At 42.2% G+C, this 16,602-nt stretch overlaps 1 protein-coding gene across 1 annotated transcript; it reads right to left on the bottom strand.

Moving 5' to 3' along the window:
- Positions 1 to 688: 688 nt before the first annotated feature.
- Positions 689 to 11,755, bottom strand: Tmx1 (thioredoxin related transmembrane protein 1). Its single transcript, XM_059279380.1, has 8 exons — positions 11,586 to 11,755; positions 8,429 to 8,544; positions 7,975 to 8,020; positions 6,271 to 6,399; positions 4,322 to 4,367; positions 4,135 to 4,236; positions 3,959 to 4,025; positions 689 to 2,364 (listed from the first exon to the last, which is right to left on the bottom strand). Exons 1-8 carry the CDS (start codon positions 11,735 to 11,737, stop codon positions 2,186 to 2,188), a joined length of 837 nt encoding a protein of 278 aa, XP_059135363.1. The 5' UTR covers positions 11,738 to 11,755; the 3' UTR covers positions 689 to 2,185.
- Between the last annotated feature and the right edge of the window lie 4,847 nt (positions 11,756 to 16,602).

The raw sequence follows: 16,602 nt of genomic DNA, 5'->3' as shown, positions 1-16,602 counted from the left end.
GATAAACCTGTCCATCTTTTCTCCAGTCATGCTGAGCGATCATTAAACCGTATATGGCCGAACACTGCATGTTCCGGTAAAGACCAATTTTACAGCATTTTGGTGAAGAGGTACAGATGGAGATGGGCCAGAATTCTCTAGTACATTACCTGCACCACAATATTCATTCTAGAATCATTTGTAAATTAACCTATGTATTTCTGTACACTGGTGGTATTAAATGTCTATTGTGACAATCTTAGAGAATCATGAAATATGGTTATGAGAACATCAACATTTTAATTCAGGATACTTTTAATTTTCTATATAATAAAGCATTTTCTAATTAAAAACCTGACAACATCAGATACAACAGACACACTAAAAATAATGTTTGATTATGGAGTATTATTGTCCTAAAGTGATCTACATGTAGGTCCACGTGGAGGGACATGTCTATCCAAGACCTGAAGCACTGTTGAGTGGCAAGTGATCAGGCATACTTCTCCAACATGGGCCTAGCGTCCCTGCTGGGCTAGAGGCTGAGCTCAGGGGTGGAGTGCTGGGCTAGCATGCAGGCGGGCACTGGAGATAGTGCACTCCTGTAATCCTACTACTCGGCCACTAGGGGCAAGAGGACCGATCATTCCTTCTGTCACTCTTGGCCAGCCTGGGCCACAGGAGACTGAAAAGAAACCAATAGAAATCATACTTTTCTCCAACATTATTGAAGTGCTTAGAAACATTTATTTTGTGCTTAGAATGTTTTTCTAAGCCACCACAAACTACATATCCCAACTCCGACAGCAGAACATTTAATATCATAAAGGAGAGGCCTAGAAGGAAGCTGTTGCACGTCACAACACAGCACAGCAAGGCTAAGGAGTTCACAGAGAACGTGGGGGAGGGGGCGTCACAGAAACCACCTTTCCACAAAGGCTGGATGACTCATTCCGAGAACCTGGTCTGCTTTCCCCTTCCTGACATCAAGAGCGCCCTCATAATCCCCTTCCCTGCTGTATGATGAAAATGGATGTAGTCCATCTTGCTGATTTCCATTTGTGAGATGCACAGTACTAGCAGACAAGAACAATACAATACAAAATTTGTCTTTAAACATAACAATGTTACAATTTTCAAACACAAAGCAATATACTGACTATAAAATCCATCAAGAATCTGTAGAAGACAGATATGCGAAAAACACACAGTAGTAGATGTTTCTCAAGTAGAATGCAGACTTCATTTTACATCAAATTAAGCTCTGAATTTCCAAAATATAAAATACCAAAGCTTTTCCACATCAAATTTTAAAAATCAGAAAATTTCACCTTCACATTAAAAAGAGAAAAGCAAAGAAAACTTGAAGACCACTTAACTATAGTAATTTAAAATCTGGAATGTTTAGCCAAATTTGTACATTTTCAAGTAAACAGTTCAATTTGATGTTCTCTCAGTAAACTTCAACTTAAAACAATAGGAAAGTACTGTTTACCCACAGAAAGCACAACAGTGATACTGTTAATTTTATCCGACTTAAAAATGTAACCCATGGCAAATAAAAATCATATAGTGAACAAGAGACCAAAACAGGCCATCAACCTTAAGAATTAATACAATATCACAGACTTATAAAGACTTCTTTAATCAGCAGCATATCCTAAATATATGTATGTGTAGAAATGAAAGCTATAAAGTAAGGTAGTTCTGTTAGCTGTATAATCCAAAATCTATGAGGAAATTTTGGACTCTACCTAAGCGCAGCGTTATCAATGAAGTAGACATCTTGAAACAATGGGCAACGTTCCCAGTTATGGGAAATATGTTCCTTTTTTCACACAGTGAAACTGAGAAAAATGATGTGAAATGAGAAATCTTTCTCTCTAAAGTAATTGTCTTAAATACCCCAGTAATGCAAATCTTGGGAAAGGCAGTTTTGATTCTCCACAAAACAGATCATTAAATATAAACACAAATCTTACTGCTTGGCACCAGGATCTTCTGAAATTAAACAACTTTAAAACATCATAATATTCTTAAATCATATTTCAAACTGTTATGCCTAACTTTTATTTTCTGAATGAACTGTCCAACCTAATGACAACCTAGACTATATATACAAGCAAGTCACAGTTCACTTGAAAACAGAGAAATGGTAGCAATCTTCTGTTTGGTCAAAACCATAATATTAAGACATCTGTAAAAATTAGGATTTATCTGTGGCCAGTGGCGGGCCCACACAGCGCTGTCTTATGCTACTCTCCAGAGTGTCTTGGCTTGCTCCCTCTTTATTTTCTGTTCCCTCTTCTGAAGCAACTTCTTCAGCAGCCTCTCGTTTCTCCTCCACTTTTTTCTGAGGTTGAGAAACTTCCGGTGATGGTTTTTCTTAAAGATCAGAAATGTGCTTTTGTTAACGTACTAAATTTGCTTTAGAGTAAAATCAAGATACAAGGATTTCCAAAAAGAACAAAGCAGTTACTATAAAGATTCATTTACCAAATTAATTCTAATTATCTATGTGTTCATAACTAACCCAAAATTAATGAATCAATGTCAATGTAATGAACATAAAAACTGTAAAATATACTGCATTAAGACAGAACCATTCTGTAACAACTTATGTTCATTTTTCGGTCTGCAAGTATACCAAAACTTCAGCATTATCCCTTTTCAGCTCCCAGAGAGATTTTCTCGAAACTGTGACTCTCTTTCCCACCCTCCCTGTGTAATTTACTGAGGTATAATTACGAACAACAAAATGCAGGAATCTCACACACCCATGTCTATCTTTTCTACTTTTAGAGGGCTAGACGCTAATTAAGTTCAAAGTACACTGTGTTATAGAGACAGATGCAGAAGCTAGGGCTGGGCCAAAGGTCACTGTATCCAGTGACCCTAGACTGCTCCAGTCCTAGACAACTGGCCATCACAGGGAGGGTCACAAACACAGCAAACTGTGGGAAGAAACTCAGTGCTGGCAACCTGGCATGCCTCTTCATGCTCAGCGCTACATCCTGTCCTATGTCATATCCATGGGATTTCAGTGAGCACTACAGTTTACAACATCGGTCTCCTACCCGGAATGATTCTGTCCCCTCAAAGAACAGCTGGAGACATTTTTGGGGTGTCACGTGTGATGGGGACAGTACTACTGGCAACAAGTACCACCCTGCTGACCATTCAGCTTTATTCGACTTTGTAGATGTAAAAGACAGCCCATCACAAGCAAAATTATGTGTCTAAAATAGAGCAGGTGTCAAGAAGCCAGCTTTACACCGTGGATGCAGCAGAATTTCCTCAATTCTAGGACTGAAGCCTTGGCCTTCGATGTTCGCCTTACACACTAACTGGAAAGAATTCAGTGCACACCAAGTGAACTGAACAACTCGGACTTTCCAAGATTAAAAGTGGTGGCAGGAAATTACATTAGGAAGCAAAAAATGTTTCTAATTATATAAACTAATTCTGTAGCATAGGCTACCATCAATACCAACTAACACTTATCAACATCCCTACTACTGTACCAGAAAAAGAAAAAAAAAAAAAAAAAGACAATTAGTTAGATACAAAGAAATCTTCTAATATGGCCACTATCCTAATGAATGGTGTCAAAAGTGGAAAATATTTTAACTTTAAAAAAAAAAAATGGATCCATGGATATAGTAAAAGTTTCAAATAAAGTGGTGAGGCCACTGTTATGAAGTAACTACAAGTTCCAACATTCTCTGGATTATGACAATGTTCCCAGATCCAGAGCTATCATTTTACATGAAATATGAATCTCTCACTTTCCCTTTTGGCCATAGCGGGCAAGGATCATCATTCCACATTTAATCAGCCTGTGACTGTATCTACAGCAATGAAAAACGCTGCACGTTTAGGTTGTGTAGTGGATGTAGCTCAATGCAGTGCCTGCCTAGCATGCACGCAGCCTTAAGAGTCAAGCCCCGGGACCACACATGCACGTGCACACACTTACTTGTAGGCTGTTGCTGTGGTTTGCGCCTTTTGGAAGGGCAAAAGCAATCTGCCACAAATATCAAAAGCTGCAAAATAAAGCAGAAATCTAAATGTACGACATGCAACACAACTAATATTAACAATACTGTCATGTTTTCAAGGATTTTCTTAGCACTCTAAAAACGAAGTACTTACAAGTCCCAACATGAGTCCTGAAAGCACAGTGGCAAAGGCAAAGACCAAGTATGAGATCCACGCTGGAAAGCCAAGGTCGTGAACAAGGTAGCTGTGGCTAGTCTGCAATAGAGAGAAGTCAGCTAGAATCCTGCTCATTAAAAACCAGTGTTAGAAATGGGTAAGGTAGAAAAAGCTTAATCCATACCCTGATGAATACAGAGAGCTGAAAGAGTGCTGACATGGTAGTCATCCTAAAAGACAGAGGGTTGAAAAGTTGAACAGACATACAGCTTTGTCTGTGTGCATACACCGTACCTCCTACTCTCAAGTCTCTAAAAGGACAGACTTCCTTGCTGATATTAATCAATCAAGTCTTTAATGAGGTATAAATACCAATGTAGGAAATAAACACTAAGCCATCATGTAAAGTAAACAACTGCTCGCACACTGTTAGATGCAGGTGGTTTGGAAGAGTAGGGTTTTTGTTTTGTTTTAAACTAAGATTAAAAACAAAGTGTTTGTTGAGTCTACAACTAGTTTCCTACAAGTACAGCTGGTGCTGCGCAGGCCCTCTTCACACCAAAGCCTACAGCTAGCTCCCTCCAGGCTTCTTCACACCAAAGCCTACAGCTAGCTCCCTCCAGGCCTTCTTCACACCAAAGCCTACAGCTAGCTCCATCCAGGCTTCTTCACACCAAAGCCTACAGCTAGCTCCATCCAGGCTTCTTCACACCAAAGCCTACAGCTAGCTCCCTCCAGGGCTTCTTCATACCAAAGCTTATAGCTAGCTCCACCCAGGGCTTCATCACACCAAAGCCTACAGCTAGCTCCATCCAGGCCTTCTTCACACCAAAGCCTACAGCTAGCTCCCTCCAGGCCTTCTTCACACCAAAGCCTACAGCTAGCTCCATCCAGGCCTTCTTCACACCAAAGCCTACAGCTAGCTCCATCCAGGCTTCTTCACACCAAAGCCTACAGCTAGCTCCATCTAACCCGACGGCCAAACTGCCAAGATGAGCAGCCCTGCTGAACTGGGAGTGCCTCCCTATTCATTCTACCAATAAAAAGGGTAGCCTGCTGCACTGACGATTCAGAGAAACTAAAAGCAAGCAGATTCCTCTGCTAGAGTGAGGAGGGATCCTGAGATCCTCGAGCTGCTTCTGAAGTTCAGCACAGAGAAAGAAGCACTCTCCTGCTGCTGCTTGTGTTGTTTCAAAGGCCAAGCAGGTGTGGTGGTTTACACTTGCAATCTCGGCACTTGGGAGGCCAGGGCAGGAGAATCAAGTTGGAGGCCAGCCTGGGATACACAGCAAGCCCATGGCAAAAACCAAAGTGAACTGAAACATAAAGCCTCCCTGCAGTCTGCACTAAGTTCTCTGCACCAGTACTTCCAGGTTCTGTGACCAGCCTGAGCACGGTTGCCCAGTGGGCGGGTTCTGATGGCTGAAGGATGACCAGAGACAAAAAAGGGAAGGATGCACTTGTACTTCCAAACAGCACAAGGCCTGGTTTCTTCCCCTGTTCCCAGAATCCACAGCAGCATTGTGTTCTTACAGTTAGTATCCAACTCCCCACTTCTGCTGTCAAGTATGGGGTTCAAGGAGAAATTTAGTTATACCAAGATGGGGCCATGACAGCCTCAGCAAAGCCCATACTGCCAAGTCTCCCCAGTGCAGCAGGAAACATGCTGGCCATTCTCCATCCTAACTGCTATGGCGAATGTATCTAAATCCTAGTTATGTATGCACTCGCATCATTCACTGATTAGACATCCTATTCATACACGATATGAGGGATAACCACCCAAACAGTCACTTCACGTTAACCAAGTATGTGACTGAGCACTCACTCCCATTAAAATTATGATCGAGCAACAGTCTTACCCATTATACCACTCAGTTTCTAAAGGATCAGGTTCTCAATGACAGATATAACTAAATCAAAGTTAAAAAATTCTGAAGAAGGCATTCAAAGTGATCCTATGCAAACCCTAATCCCAGATCACAAGAATAAAGGCATCTGCTTTAAAGGTCATAGCAAACATATATCTGAATAAATAAACCCTAAGAACCCAAGAAACAGTATGCATGATTTACTCACATAAAATACAACTATCTGCAATTAATTCTGAAGTAAGAAAGTCCTCATACTCACAGAACAGAACTTGGACCAAACCATGAGGACACAGGCTCCACACTCTTCCATTCCTTCTCACTGATGAAGTTTATGAAGTCCTTCTTAGTCCTTGGGCCCAGATAACGCCTAAACTCGCCATCTTTACAGCTAAAGAGCAGAACTAGGTGTTAGCTGCAGCGAGAACTAACCGTGTTTTACCATCAATCCTAACCTTCAAAACCACCAGCAAAACAGATCACTACATACTGATGGCGTCAGAGCCCCAAACATACAAAATCATAAGCTTTAAGATTTTATTCTTTCGGGCTGGGGAGATGGCTCAGAGGTTAAGAGCACTACTGACTGCTCTTCCAGAGGTCCTGAGTTCAGTTCCCAGCAACCACATGGTGGCTCACAACCATCTACAATGAGATCTTGCGCCCTCTTCTGGCCTGCAGGCATACATGCAGACAGAACACTATATACATAATAAATAAATAAATCTTTTAAAAAAAAGAATATCACTGTGCTCTAAAAAAATAAAATAAAAGATTTTATTCTTTCAAATAACAAAAATCATGAAACACTACAAGTAGAAAATCCCCTTTAATACACATGTTAAAGGAATTCCTACAGGAAGTTACTTGCACAGTGCTTGATATATAGTATCAAGTTTTTTAACCTTTAAGTTACAATTCTGAGTTTTTCTCTAGTTCTCTGAGTCCTAATTGAATCATCTCAGTCATTCTAAGTGAAATTGCTGGAGGCATCTGGTACAGCAGTTGTGACAGGTCACATCTGCACTCTTTCCTCTACCCACCCTCACATTCTCAGTGTCTAGCATTCTGTAACAGGTGCCAATTCTCTCAGCTCCTACATCTTTAGGTGTCAACAGTGTCCCACCTTACATCAAGGTAAAGACACTTTTCATCTCTAATTTTATTAATTTTCATCTCTAATTTTTATTACTTTATTAATCTTCTGTCTTTTAGTTAAATCTGGCTAAGAGTTTGTCAATCTTGTTGATTTTTATATACAAAGTAGGGATGAGGGTTTTTTTAAGTTTAAAAAAAGAGAAGATTCAGTTTGTTACTGTAACTTTAAATGAGGAAAGAAGTACTTCCTGGTACTTAGCTACCAGCTAGTTATACCGAGGCACAGGTCACGTAAACAGAGTAGAGATTGTCTCCCTCCAGCTTAGTTTGGGAAATAAAGTCAGGCTTGGCAGAGCCAAGCCATTCTAACTCACACAATCACTCAGCATCCCCCCGGCTGTACAGTTGTCTTAATAGATTGTTCCTCCTGTTTGAGATTACTCAGAAAAGAACACTCACTCTGAATTCGTGAAAATTCTACTCCCAGGTTTTCATTTAATCCTCATGTTCTCAAGAAACTGCTCTGGCCAGTGTGGCTTCTCTCTATCACCCAGCTTCCTATAGGACTCATTATGACTGTGGGCTCATGGTTTACTGACTATATTGAAGAAGACCCCACCATTTCATGAGAATATCACTTTCTAAAGCAATTACAAATCTCCGAGAACAGGGATTGTTTTATTGATCAGTTATTTACTGTCTATCTACAAGACTTAGGGTACCCTTAAAACCAAACTGAGCTCTCTAAAGTCCTTGCTGAATATAATGAGATTACCTCAGCTCTTCAACCATAATCCAAGTCAGAGGCCTACTGCTCTCTTACACTATGAGGCATCCTCTCCATGACTGAGAACCTCCAAATACTTACTGATAAATAGAAGGAAGAGCAGTTATGATAAAGCGTCCACTCAGTCCTAAAAGTGACAAAGAACACACCACAGAGTTTTGTTAGGGACAGTTGCTTACTTAAGATTGATTCTAAATTATTTAGCTGTTAAAGCAACTTTAAAGGGTATAAGTTAACTCAAAGGTTTGTGAGGCCTGAATACTGGTTACTTGTGAATAGTTAAGTAACCAAGGAATTATTTATACCCCAGTGTGACTGACTAGCTGTGACCAGCCAAGGAAAAACCATCTTAAGGTCTCAAACCGAAATGCATCTGTCTTCAAGAACAAAGGTAGTTTTGATGTTGCTAAAAATGGGAAATGTTATCACACTGTGACAGGCAATCATAACAGCAGCTGACATGTATTATTAACCGTGTGTGAAAATACAATCAACAGCGTTAGCAAAGACACAGAGCCAGCCAGACTTCCAGTACCTGTCTGCTCGGTGACATCTACTTTTGCGACTTTGACCTCGAGGTCTTCTCCCCATTCAGCAAAACTTTCCCATTCCGGCTGGAGATTCTGACAAGCAGGACACCAGGGAGCGTAACTACAAGACACGGTTAAAGATTTAAAAAGCTAAGGACTTTAATGGCATCACTGTGAAGGACATTTGAAGCATAACTTTTGAAGAATCTTTATACTTCTAACACAGAAAATGATCCATGAGGCTGGCTCATACCTGTAATCCCAACTTGGGAAGCTGAGGCAGGAGGATTATGAGTTCAAGCCCTGCATGGGCTACTGTGTTAACCAAGGAAACAAACTGGGAAATTTATGCAGATGTAAAGAGTTGAAAGTATGAGCCTGGCAGTGTGGACATCAAGAAATGCCGAACTCATGAACCAAAACCACATTAAAAAAAAAAATAGTGAGCCTTAGAATGAATTCTGAAATACACAAGAGCCTTAAAACATGTTAACAACTTTCAAAACCTTGGGCTTTTTCTATTAAAACATGGCAATGAGAAAATTCAAGGCCTTTGTTTTTTTTTTTGTTTTTTTTTTTGTTTTTTTTTTTTTTGGTTTTTTTTTTTTTGGTTTTTCGAGACAGGGTTTCTCTGTGTAGCTTTGCGCCTTTCCTGGGACTCACTTGGTAGCCCAGGTTGGCCTCGAACTCACAGAGATCCACCTGGCTCTGCCTCCCGAGTGCTGGGATTAAAGGCGTGCGCCACCACCGCCCGGCTGTTTTTTTTTTTTTTTTAAGGTCACTAAGTTCAGTAATTTTACAAGCAGGGTCAAGGAGCAAGGTATTGGAAAAATAGGAAGTACCTGGGCTGTGCAAGCTGCAACCAGGTACAGAATCGAATGGGAAGGATTACCACCAGGGATTGCCCCAGGAAGGCAGGTTCATTCATAACAAACGAAGCTAGAGACCTGTGTTCTTATGTACAAATATTACTCCAAACCTAACTCTCACACAAACACTAAGGAGACAAACTACTGGACTTCACCATGTCAGCCTGTGTCCAAAGACCCCCGAGCTGACAAACTCAATGGCCAAGGACACTGGCACTCCAATCACTTCACTATCGTTCCAGGTCCAAGTTTTTCCTTAGATTGTTATTTTCCACTTCACTGCATACTGAATTTACTTTAGCTTACAGATCCAGTAAGAATGAAGCCTCCACTTAGTAAAACACTTGTGCAATTTCACAAGCTGTTTTAGGAAAATCAAGCTTCTAAGACAGGCATGCAAGACAAGACAAACTAGTGTTACATATAAAAGTTAAACTCTTTAACAGTAAAATTACAATGAAAGCATCTCTATAATAAAGCTCATCAGTGTGGATTTACAGAAAACAATTCACTAATTACATATAGATAGTTAGGACCATTACCTGGATCCTTTCTCTTTAAGTGTGTTGTTTCTTAATGCTTTCAAAGAGCTTTAAATCCCCAAATTTTGGCCAAGGAGAAGGGAAGCACTAGATATTGTAATTTCAGATCAACGTCTTATCTCATATTCAACATTATGCTAGTTTTGTTCCCCTTTATACCTTTTCTCGATATTACATTTACACTGCGACAAAGTTTAAAATGTTTGTAATATTTGAGTTTATATTCTACATATAACTAAAAGTTTAAAATGTTTGTAACGTCTGAGTACATATTTTACATATGAATTTGTAACTACTACTGCTGTAACACTAAACAGCTTATGGGCACGATGTAAGTCATTCATGACAATGATGGGAAACAGGCAGCACTGGTTCCAGTTCCTTTCCTGCAAATTCACTTCGGTGAGAACAGACTGTCAATTCACTAAACATTTCCCCACTCTCACCCGCCACAAAAATGTTTTAGACATGTCCTTGTTCTAGGACTCAGGTTACTGATCTCCCCGCCCCCCAAAATGCCCACTTCCACCTTCTCTCTCTCTCTCTCTCTCTCTCTCTCTCTCTCTCTCTCTCTCTCTCTCTCTCTCTCTCTCTCTTTACACCTTTTCCGTAACAAGCAACCCTAAATATAACCACAATATAGGAATACACCAGGATCTTTTCTAAACGGTTGCTAACAAGTGCCTGCGTATTTACTCAAGGCCCAACAAAGCCACTATAGCAACATCTGAACAAACCAATCTATTTTTCTGTAAAGCAGGAGATTAGGGGTGGTGGTGGTGGTTAACTGCTCTAAGGAATATGTAGATTAATTACACAAATGTATGTAAAGATACTTAGTAGTGCCCAGTAAACCGTTAATATTCAATAATGGTGCTTTTGCCAGTATCAACAATGTCATCTACCAGTAACACTGCCAATTAACCACAGCATCAATTTATCATCTAAAACAAAAGCCAAAGGCAGTTTATATCCTACAGCAGCAGAACGGACATTATTGAATAGAATCATCACACAAGACACGTCATTATTATTCGAATAATAAGGGCCTATTAATAACCACACTAAAGCCTACGCAATACCACTTTAAAGGTCTACAAGTCACAATTCAGGCCATTCTCTAAATTGCAAAAGCGCACGCCCAAAGGAAAATGAAATTCGGATCAAAACGAAATGAATGGATGCAAGGAGGGGGCGGGGAAAAGAAGTAACGATTTTAAAATAAATTTCAATCTATTCGGCGTTTACAATAAAAAAGAACCCACAAAATAAAAAAAAAGAGCCCCAAATTCAAACATTACAAAGAGATAAATACAACGATTTCCTAATGACAGCTTAAAACGCGAAATTTTGTTCACCATCATCTTCTGTAAAATTTGGAGGTTTTAAAGTCTAGGTGTCTATAAAAGATCACTAAAATAGTCTACAGAACTAATCAAGACCTCCACTCCACCCACTCGCACCCTCCAACTCGCTAGGCTGTTCTAGAGAAATCCATGTGGCACGTAATCCTTTAATCGCGCCACAGTGCCTAGCAACGACGAAGCTCGGGTGCACGCTAAGACAGAAAACTAATATTCCCGAGTAAGAAACGATCCTGGAGCTGGGGGGGGGGGGTGGTGGTGGCAGAGGCTGGGACCCCGAGACCTGCCCGAGGAAGCCGGGCCAGTCAGGTGCCCAGCTCCAGGTGGGGGGGACGGGGACGGCCGAGGCCACCACCAGACCTACCCAGACAACCGCCGCGCACTTACAATTCTATCATCCACTCTCCTTCCAGCAGCGAGGTCCAGTTCTCATCGGTGAGGACGCGCACGTTGCTCCGCCGCCCGTGGGCCCCAGGGACCGCCCAGAGCAACAGGGCCAGGGCTGCCAGGGGAACCAGGAGACGCCCCAAGTGCGCCATGTCAGCCGCTCGCTCGCACAGCCCCGAGCGCGAGCGCGAGCGCGAGCGCGAGCGCGCCCTCCCCCGCCTCCTCCCCGCCGCAGCTCCACTTCCGCTCGGGCGGCCGCCCCGCTCATGCGCACCAGCAGCCTGCCGGGCGCGCGCGCCGCCCCCAGCCCCTCAGTGCGCATGGTCGGGCCCCCGAGCTCGGCGGGAGGCGGAGCGAGGAAGAGGGAAGTGCGTCGGTCCCCAGGGCGCATGACGCCAGCGGTGACTGCGGCGTGGGGCCCCGCGGGAAAGCGCAAGGTGGTGGGGCGAGCGGAGGGATCGCCGTGGTGTTCTGGGGCAGAAAGGGCCCCGGCGTGCCCATCACGGGCTAGTAGGGGCACCATGACACTTTTCTCTTTTCACTATATCACCAGTTCTACGAACCAATGTCGGTCGGACTGCTCCTGCAGTATGCTGGTGGCCCCCCTACGCCATGTACTAACCAGTTTTGGGGTGATGGGGCGGGGTGGCTCTTAGGAAGAAGAGAGGCAGGCGTGCGCGGAAGAAGCCAAGATGGCTGCAGCAGCTCCAGGTTTCCCGGGCTGGAGTGGAAGAGGGGGTTGTAGGCAGCAACCACTTGCCCTCCGTCATGGGAATATTTTCAGCAACACAGCTTCACTGTGGGGGGGTGACTGGACCATCCACCCCCAGCATGGGTCTGTTCCTCTGAGGACGTGTTTTCTTTTTTTTTTTTTCCTGCGTCAATTTCATTAGGTGTAAGGCAAGGATCTCTTTATGACCGAAATGTGCTGCTGCTGGCTTGCCATAAAAGCTCTTAAGGGAATGCTATGCAATTCGAGATAATCAAATCAAATGAACCCTGATAACTTAGCAACCACCTGTTGGGGTTGGTCTGAAATCCATCGCTTCCTTCTATTGTTAGGGTCTTGACATGGACCATTACCTTTTTTTTCTGGAGTCCATAGTGCTTTATTTTTTTTTAATAATATAATTCATACGTCGAAACATTTCATTTAAAATACATGATGCAATAGTTCTTAGTGTATTCATAGATGTGCAACCACATCTGTGAAAAGAAACCCCATGTCCATAACCAGTCTTTTCTGCCCATCCACTCACTTCTTACCCCTGCCCCCAGGCAAACCTCATCTACTTTCTGTCCTGGAAGCATTACAGATTGAACCTCTTATCTCATTTGCATCATACATTATGTTGTCTTTTGTGATTAACTTATTTTAACTCTTTGAGCGCGAGTCCCTGAATTCCCTCTCACATTTGTAAATGGAAGGCTTTATTAAATCCTGGCCTTCTCGTAGGTAGGTAGTTTCTCTTGCTTGCTCTTTGCCTTCCTGATGTGTGGGTTATAGTTTCCTTCCTGATGTGTGGGTTATAGTTTCCTGTCTTTGCACAACTTAAAATTTCTCACTGGAAAGGAGGGTTTTTAGGGACTGTGACTCTGGATATTGATTCCCCCTGTAGCCTTCCATCTTTTGTTGTTGTTTGGTTGGTTAGTGAGTTGGCAAGGGCAATTCTGGTGAAGTCTGTTTCTCAGAGAACAGAGCCTGGGACATGTACACAGGTCATCTGGGTGACAATGGTAGGGCTTGCTGGCCATCTCTTCCAAATATGTCTGCCTCATTCGTTGTTTCCGGCTGGAATAGTCCATGAAGTGCTGCTGCTGGATGGTTGCTTGCTTTTGTTTTGTTTTGTTTTAATTCTTGGCATAAATTGTTTGATAATCTGATAAACTTCTGACAGTTTTAGAAATCAATGGATGAGATTTTTTTTTTAACCCCAGGATGGCTCTTCATTGTCTTCTTTCTTAGTTCTCTCTGGTGACCTAAGTGGCTTATGCATTAACATTTTGCTCTTCATTAAGGAACACTTTTTTTTTTTTTTTAGTGTGACTTTAGGCTTGAACATTCCCCCATACTGTTTAATAAAGTCTGTTTCTTTGAGGAGTGCTGTGGGATGGTCTGTATGTCAAATGTGTTGCTGATTGGTCAATAAATAAATCACTGATTGGCCAGTGGCCAGGCAGGAAGTATAGGCAGGACTAACAGGAGAATTGAGAGAACAGGAAGCTGGGTGAGGGAGACACTGCCAGCCGCCACCATGACAAGCCGCATGTGAAGATGCCGGTAAGCCACGAGCCATGTGGCAAGGTATAGATTAATAGAAATGGATTAATTTAAGCTGTAAGAACAGTTAGCAAGAAGCCTGCCACGGCCATACAGTTTGTAACCAATATAAGTCTCTGTGTTTACTTAGTTGGGTCTGAGTGGCTGTGGGACTGGCAGGTGAGAGAGATTTGCCCTGACTGTGGGCCAGGCAGGAAAACTCTAGCTACAGAGGAGTGCTCAGAGCTCTCCATTTTTTGTGGACTGACTTTTCTGTGTACAGGCAGCCTCAGCCATTATTCTAGGCACCGCATAGACCTGCAGGAGCTAGTCTTCTAGACTTAATTCTGACGGAGTGTAGCCTCTATCACTTGAGCAAAATGGTTGAGAAGGTGATTGGAGCTACCAATCTTCTCAGTCTGCTGTACCCAGAGCTTTCACTGTGTGTATGGTGTCCTATGTGCCACAGATTAGTCCTTGGAACCCGGAGATTAAGATGCCAGTGACTTTCCTTCCTGATGGGATGAATACTCTATCTCTTGATTGGAGAGGAGTGAGAGGAGATGGAGCCCTGTGTTCTTGGTCACCCCTTCTACAGTAGAGTGTTCACCAAAGTGAACTGGGGTAAGAGAGCGGTGACACAAAAGGAGTTTGAGATGGTTCAGAAGCTGGAGAGTCTCCAAGTTCTTACAGAATTTTAGTAGACTTTCTCAAAGGGGGAAAAAGCATCATTTACTGTATGCAATTTCCAGAAACCTGTAGTGAGTTTTTGCTTGTATAGTTTTCAGCCATGTTATGGGATGAGTTGTGTCCCTAGGAATTCATATATTGAAGTCCTAATGCTCAGTAACGCAGAATGAGAGTGCATTTGAAGAAGGGGTTTTTAAAGAGGCAGTTTAAATGAGGTCATCGAGGGGCCTGAAGTTACTACAAAGGGTGTGCTGGATAGTTAGGTCAACTTGACACAAGCTAAATTCTTCTGAGAGGTGGGAGCCTCAATTAAGAAAATTTGTCCCTCAGATCTGGCTGTAGGCATTTTCTTAATCAGTGATTGATGGGGAGGGCCCAGCCCATCGTAGGTAGAGCAATCCCTGGGCTAGTGATCCTGGGTTCTATAAGAAAGCAGGCTGAGCAAGCCATGGAGAGCAAGCCAAAAAGCAGCATCCCTCCATGGCCTCTGCACCAGCTCCTGCCTTCAGGTTCCTCCTCTGTTAGAGTTCCTGTTCTGACTTCCGTCAGTGATGAACTACAACGTGGAAATGTAAGAAAATAAATGCTTCCTCCCCAACTTGCTGTTTGGTCATGGTGCTTCATGGCAACAATAGAAACTTTAACTAAGATGGAGGGTATTCTTGGGAGAGAAGGAGGTTAGAACATAGGTATGCCATCAAAGTTATGGACACTTTAGGAATAGATGGAACAAGCCTCAAACTAATAAAAGACTAATAAAAGCTCTGTACAACAAACCTATAGCCAACATTATATTAAATGGAGACAAATAGAGCATTTTCTCTAAACCAGGCATAAGACAAGGATGCCCACACTCCCGTCTTAGTCATGATGCTCCAAGTCTTAGCTGTATCAATTAGACAAAAAAAAAAAAAAAAAAAGTATAAAAGGGATAAAAATTGGGAAAGGAAGAAGTCAAACTATCCCTATTTATAGACGACATGACTCTTTATTTAAAAGACCCTAGTGAGTCTGCTAGAAAACTCTCGAACCTAACAAATACAGTCAAGTTGCCAATTATCAAATCATGTTTAGAAACAAGAAACAAAAGCCTTCATTTATCACAACATTGCACTCTCAGAGAAAGAAATGAGGGAAAATAGTCCATTCAAAATAATCTGCCCTCTCCCCAATTAAGTATTTAGGAATATATCTAACCAAAGAAATGAAAGACCTCTACAAATAAAAAAAACAGACAAAAAACCAAAAGCCTTCAAGACATTAAAAAGGAAATCACAGAAGGTACTACTTGATGGAAAGACATCCCATGCTCCTGGACCGGCAGGGTTAATGTTGTGAAAATGGCTGTGTTGACTGTTAATTTACAGGTTTAATGCAATACCTATTAAAAGTCTGATACCATATTTCACAGGTTTAGGAAAAAGCAATATAACCATTCATTTGGAAACACACACACACACACACACACACACACACACACACACACACACACAAGCAATTCTGGGGAGTAAGAACACTGCAGAGGACTTGCCAATACCTGACCCCAAATTATGCCATGGAGCTATAATGGTAAAGGCAGCCTGGTACTGGCATAACAATAGCCAGGAAGATCAATGGAATAGGATAGAGGACCCAGAAATAAAACACTTAACTCTTAATTTTTGACAAAGGAGTTGAAAATATACATTGGGAAATCGATAGCCTGAGGAGGTCGACTTCTGACTACAACAACCTAGTCAACCAACAGCGCCGGAAAAACGGGATATCTACCTGCAGAGGAATGAAATTCGATTCCTATTTTCACCTTATACAAAAAAATCTAAAAATGGATCAAATACCTTCATTTAAAACCTGAAACACTGCAACTCCTATAAGAAAACACAGAGGTGGTACCCTTCAAGCTGCTGGGGGTAGATGAAGCTTCTCAATGGAGCACCAACAGAACAGGAGCTAACCCCAGGTATCTACAGACGGGACGACATGAAAATCCAGTTTCTGTTCAGCAAAGGAAACGATCAGCAGGACACATGGACAGCCCACGGCACGGGAGAACATCTGACCAGCCAC

Source organism: Peromyscus eremicus, chromosome 14 (assembly GCF_949786415.1).
Source record: "Peromyscus eremicus chromosome 14, PerEre_H2_v1, whole genome shotgun sequence".
NCBI lineage: Eukaryota > Metazoa > Chordata > Mammalia > Rodentia > Cricetidae > Peromyscus > Peromyscus eremicus.
Note: the sequence above shows the minus strand (reverse complement) of the source record. Positions and strands in the feature narration are given on the sequence as shown.

Bases quoted from the DNA above. Each gene is read 5' to 3' on its own strand.
- Tmx1 (XM_059279380.1), bottom strand. From the start codon at position 11,737: ATGGCGCACTTGGGGCGTCTCCTGGTTCCCCTGGCAGCCCTGGCCCTG. The intron at 4,368-6,270 runs GTGAGTATGAGG...TCTGTCTTTTAG, and splicing joins TTTGGTCCAAGTTCTGTTCT to GATGACTACCATGTCAGCAC. The intron at 4,026-4,134 runs GTAAGTACTTCG...TTTATTTTGCAG, and splicing joins CAGGACTCATGTTGGGACTT to CTTTTGATATTTGTGGCAGA.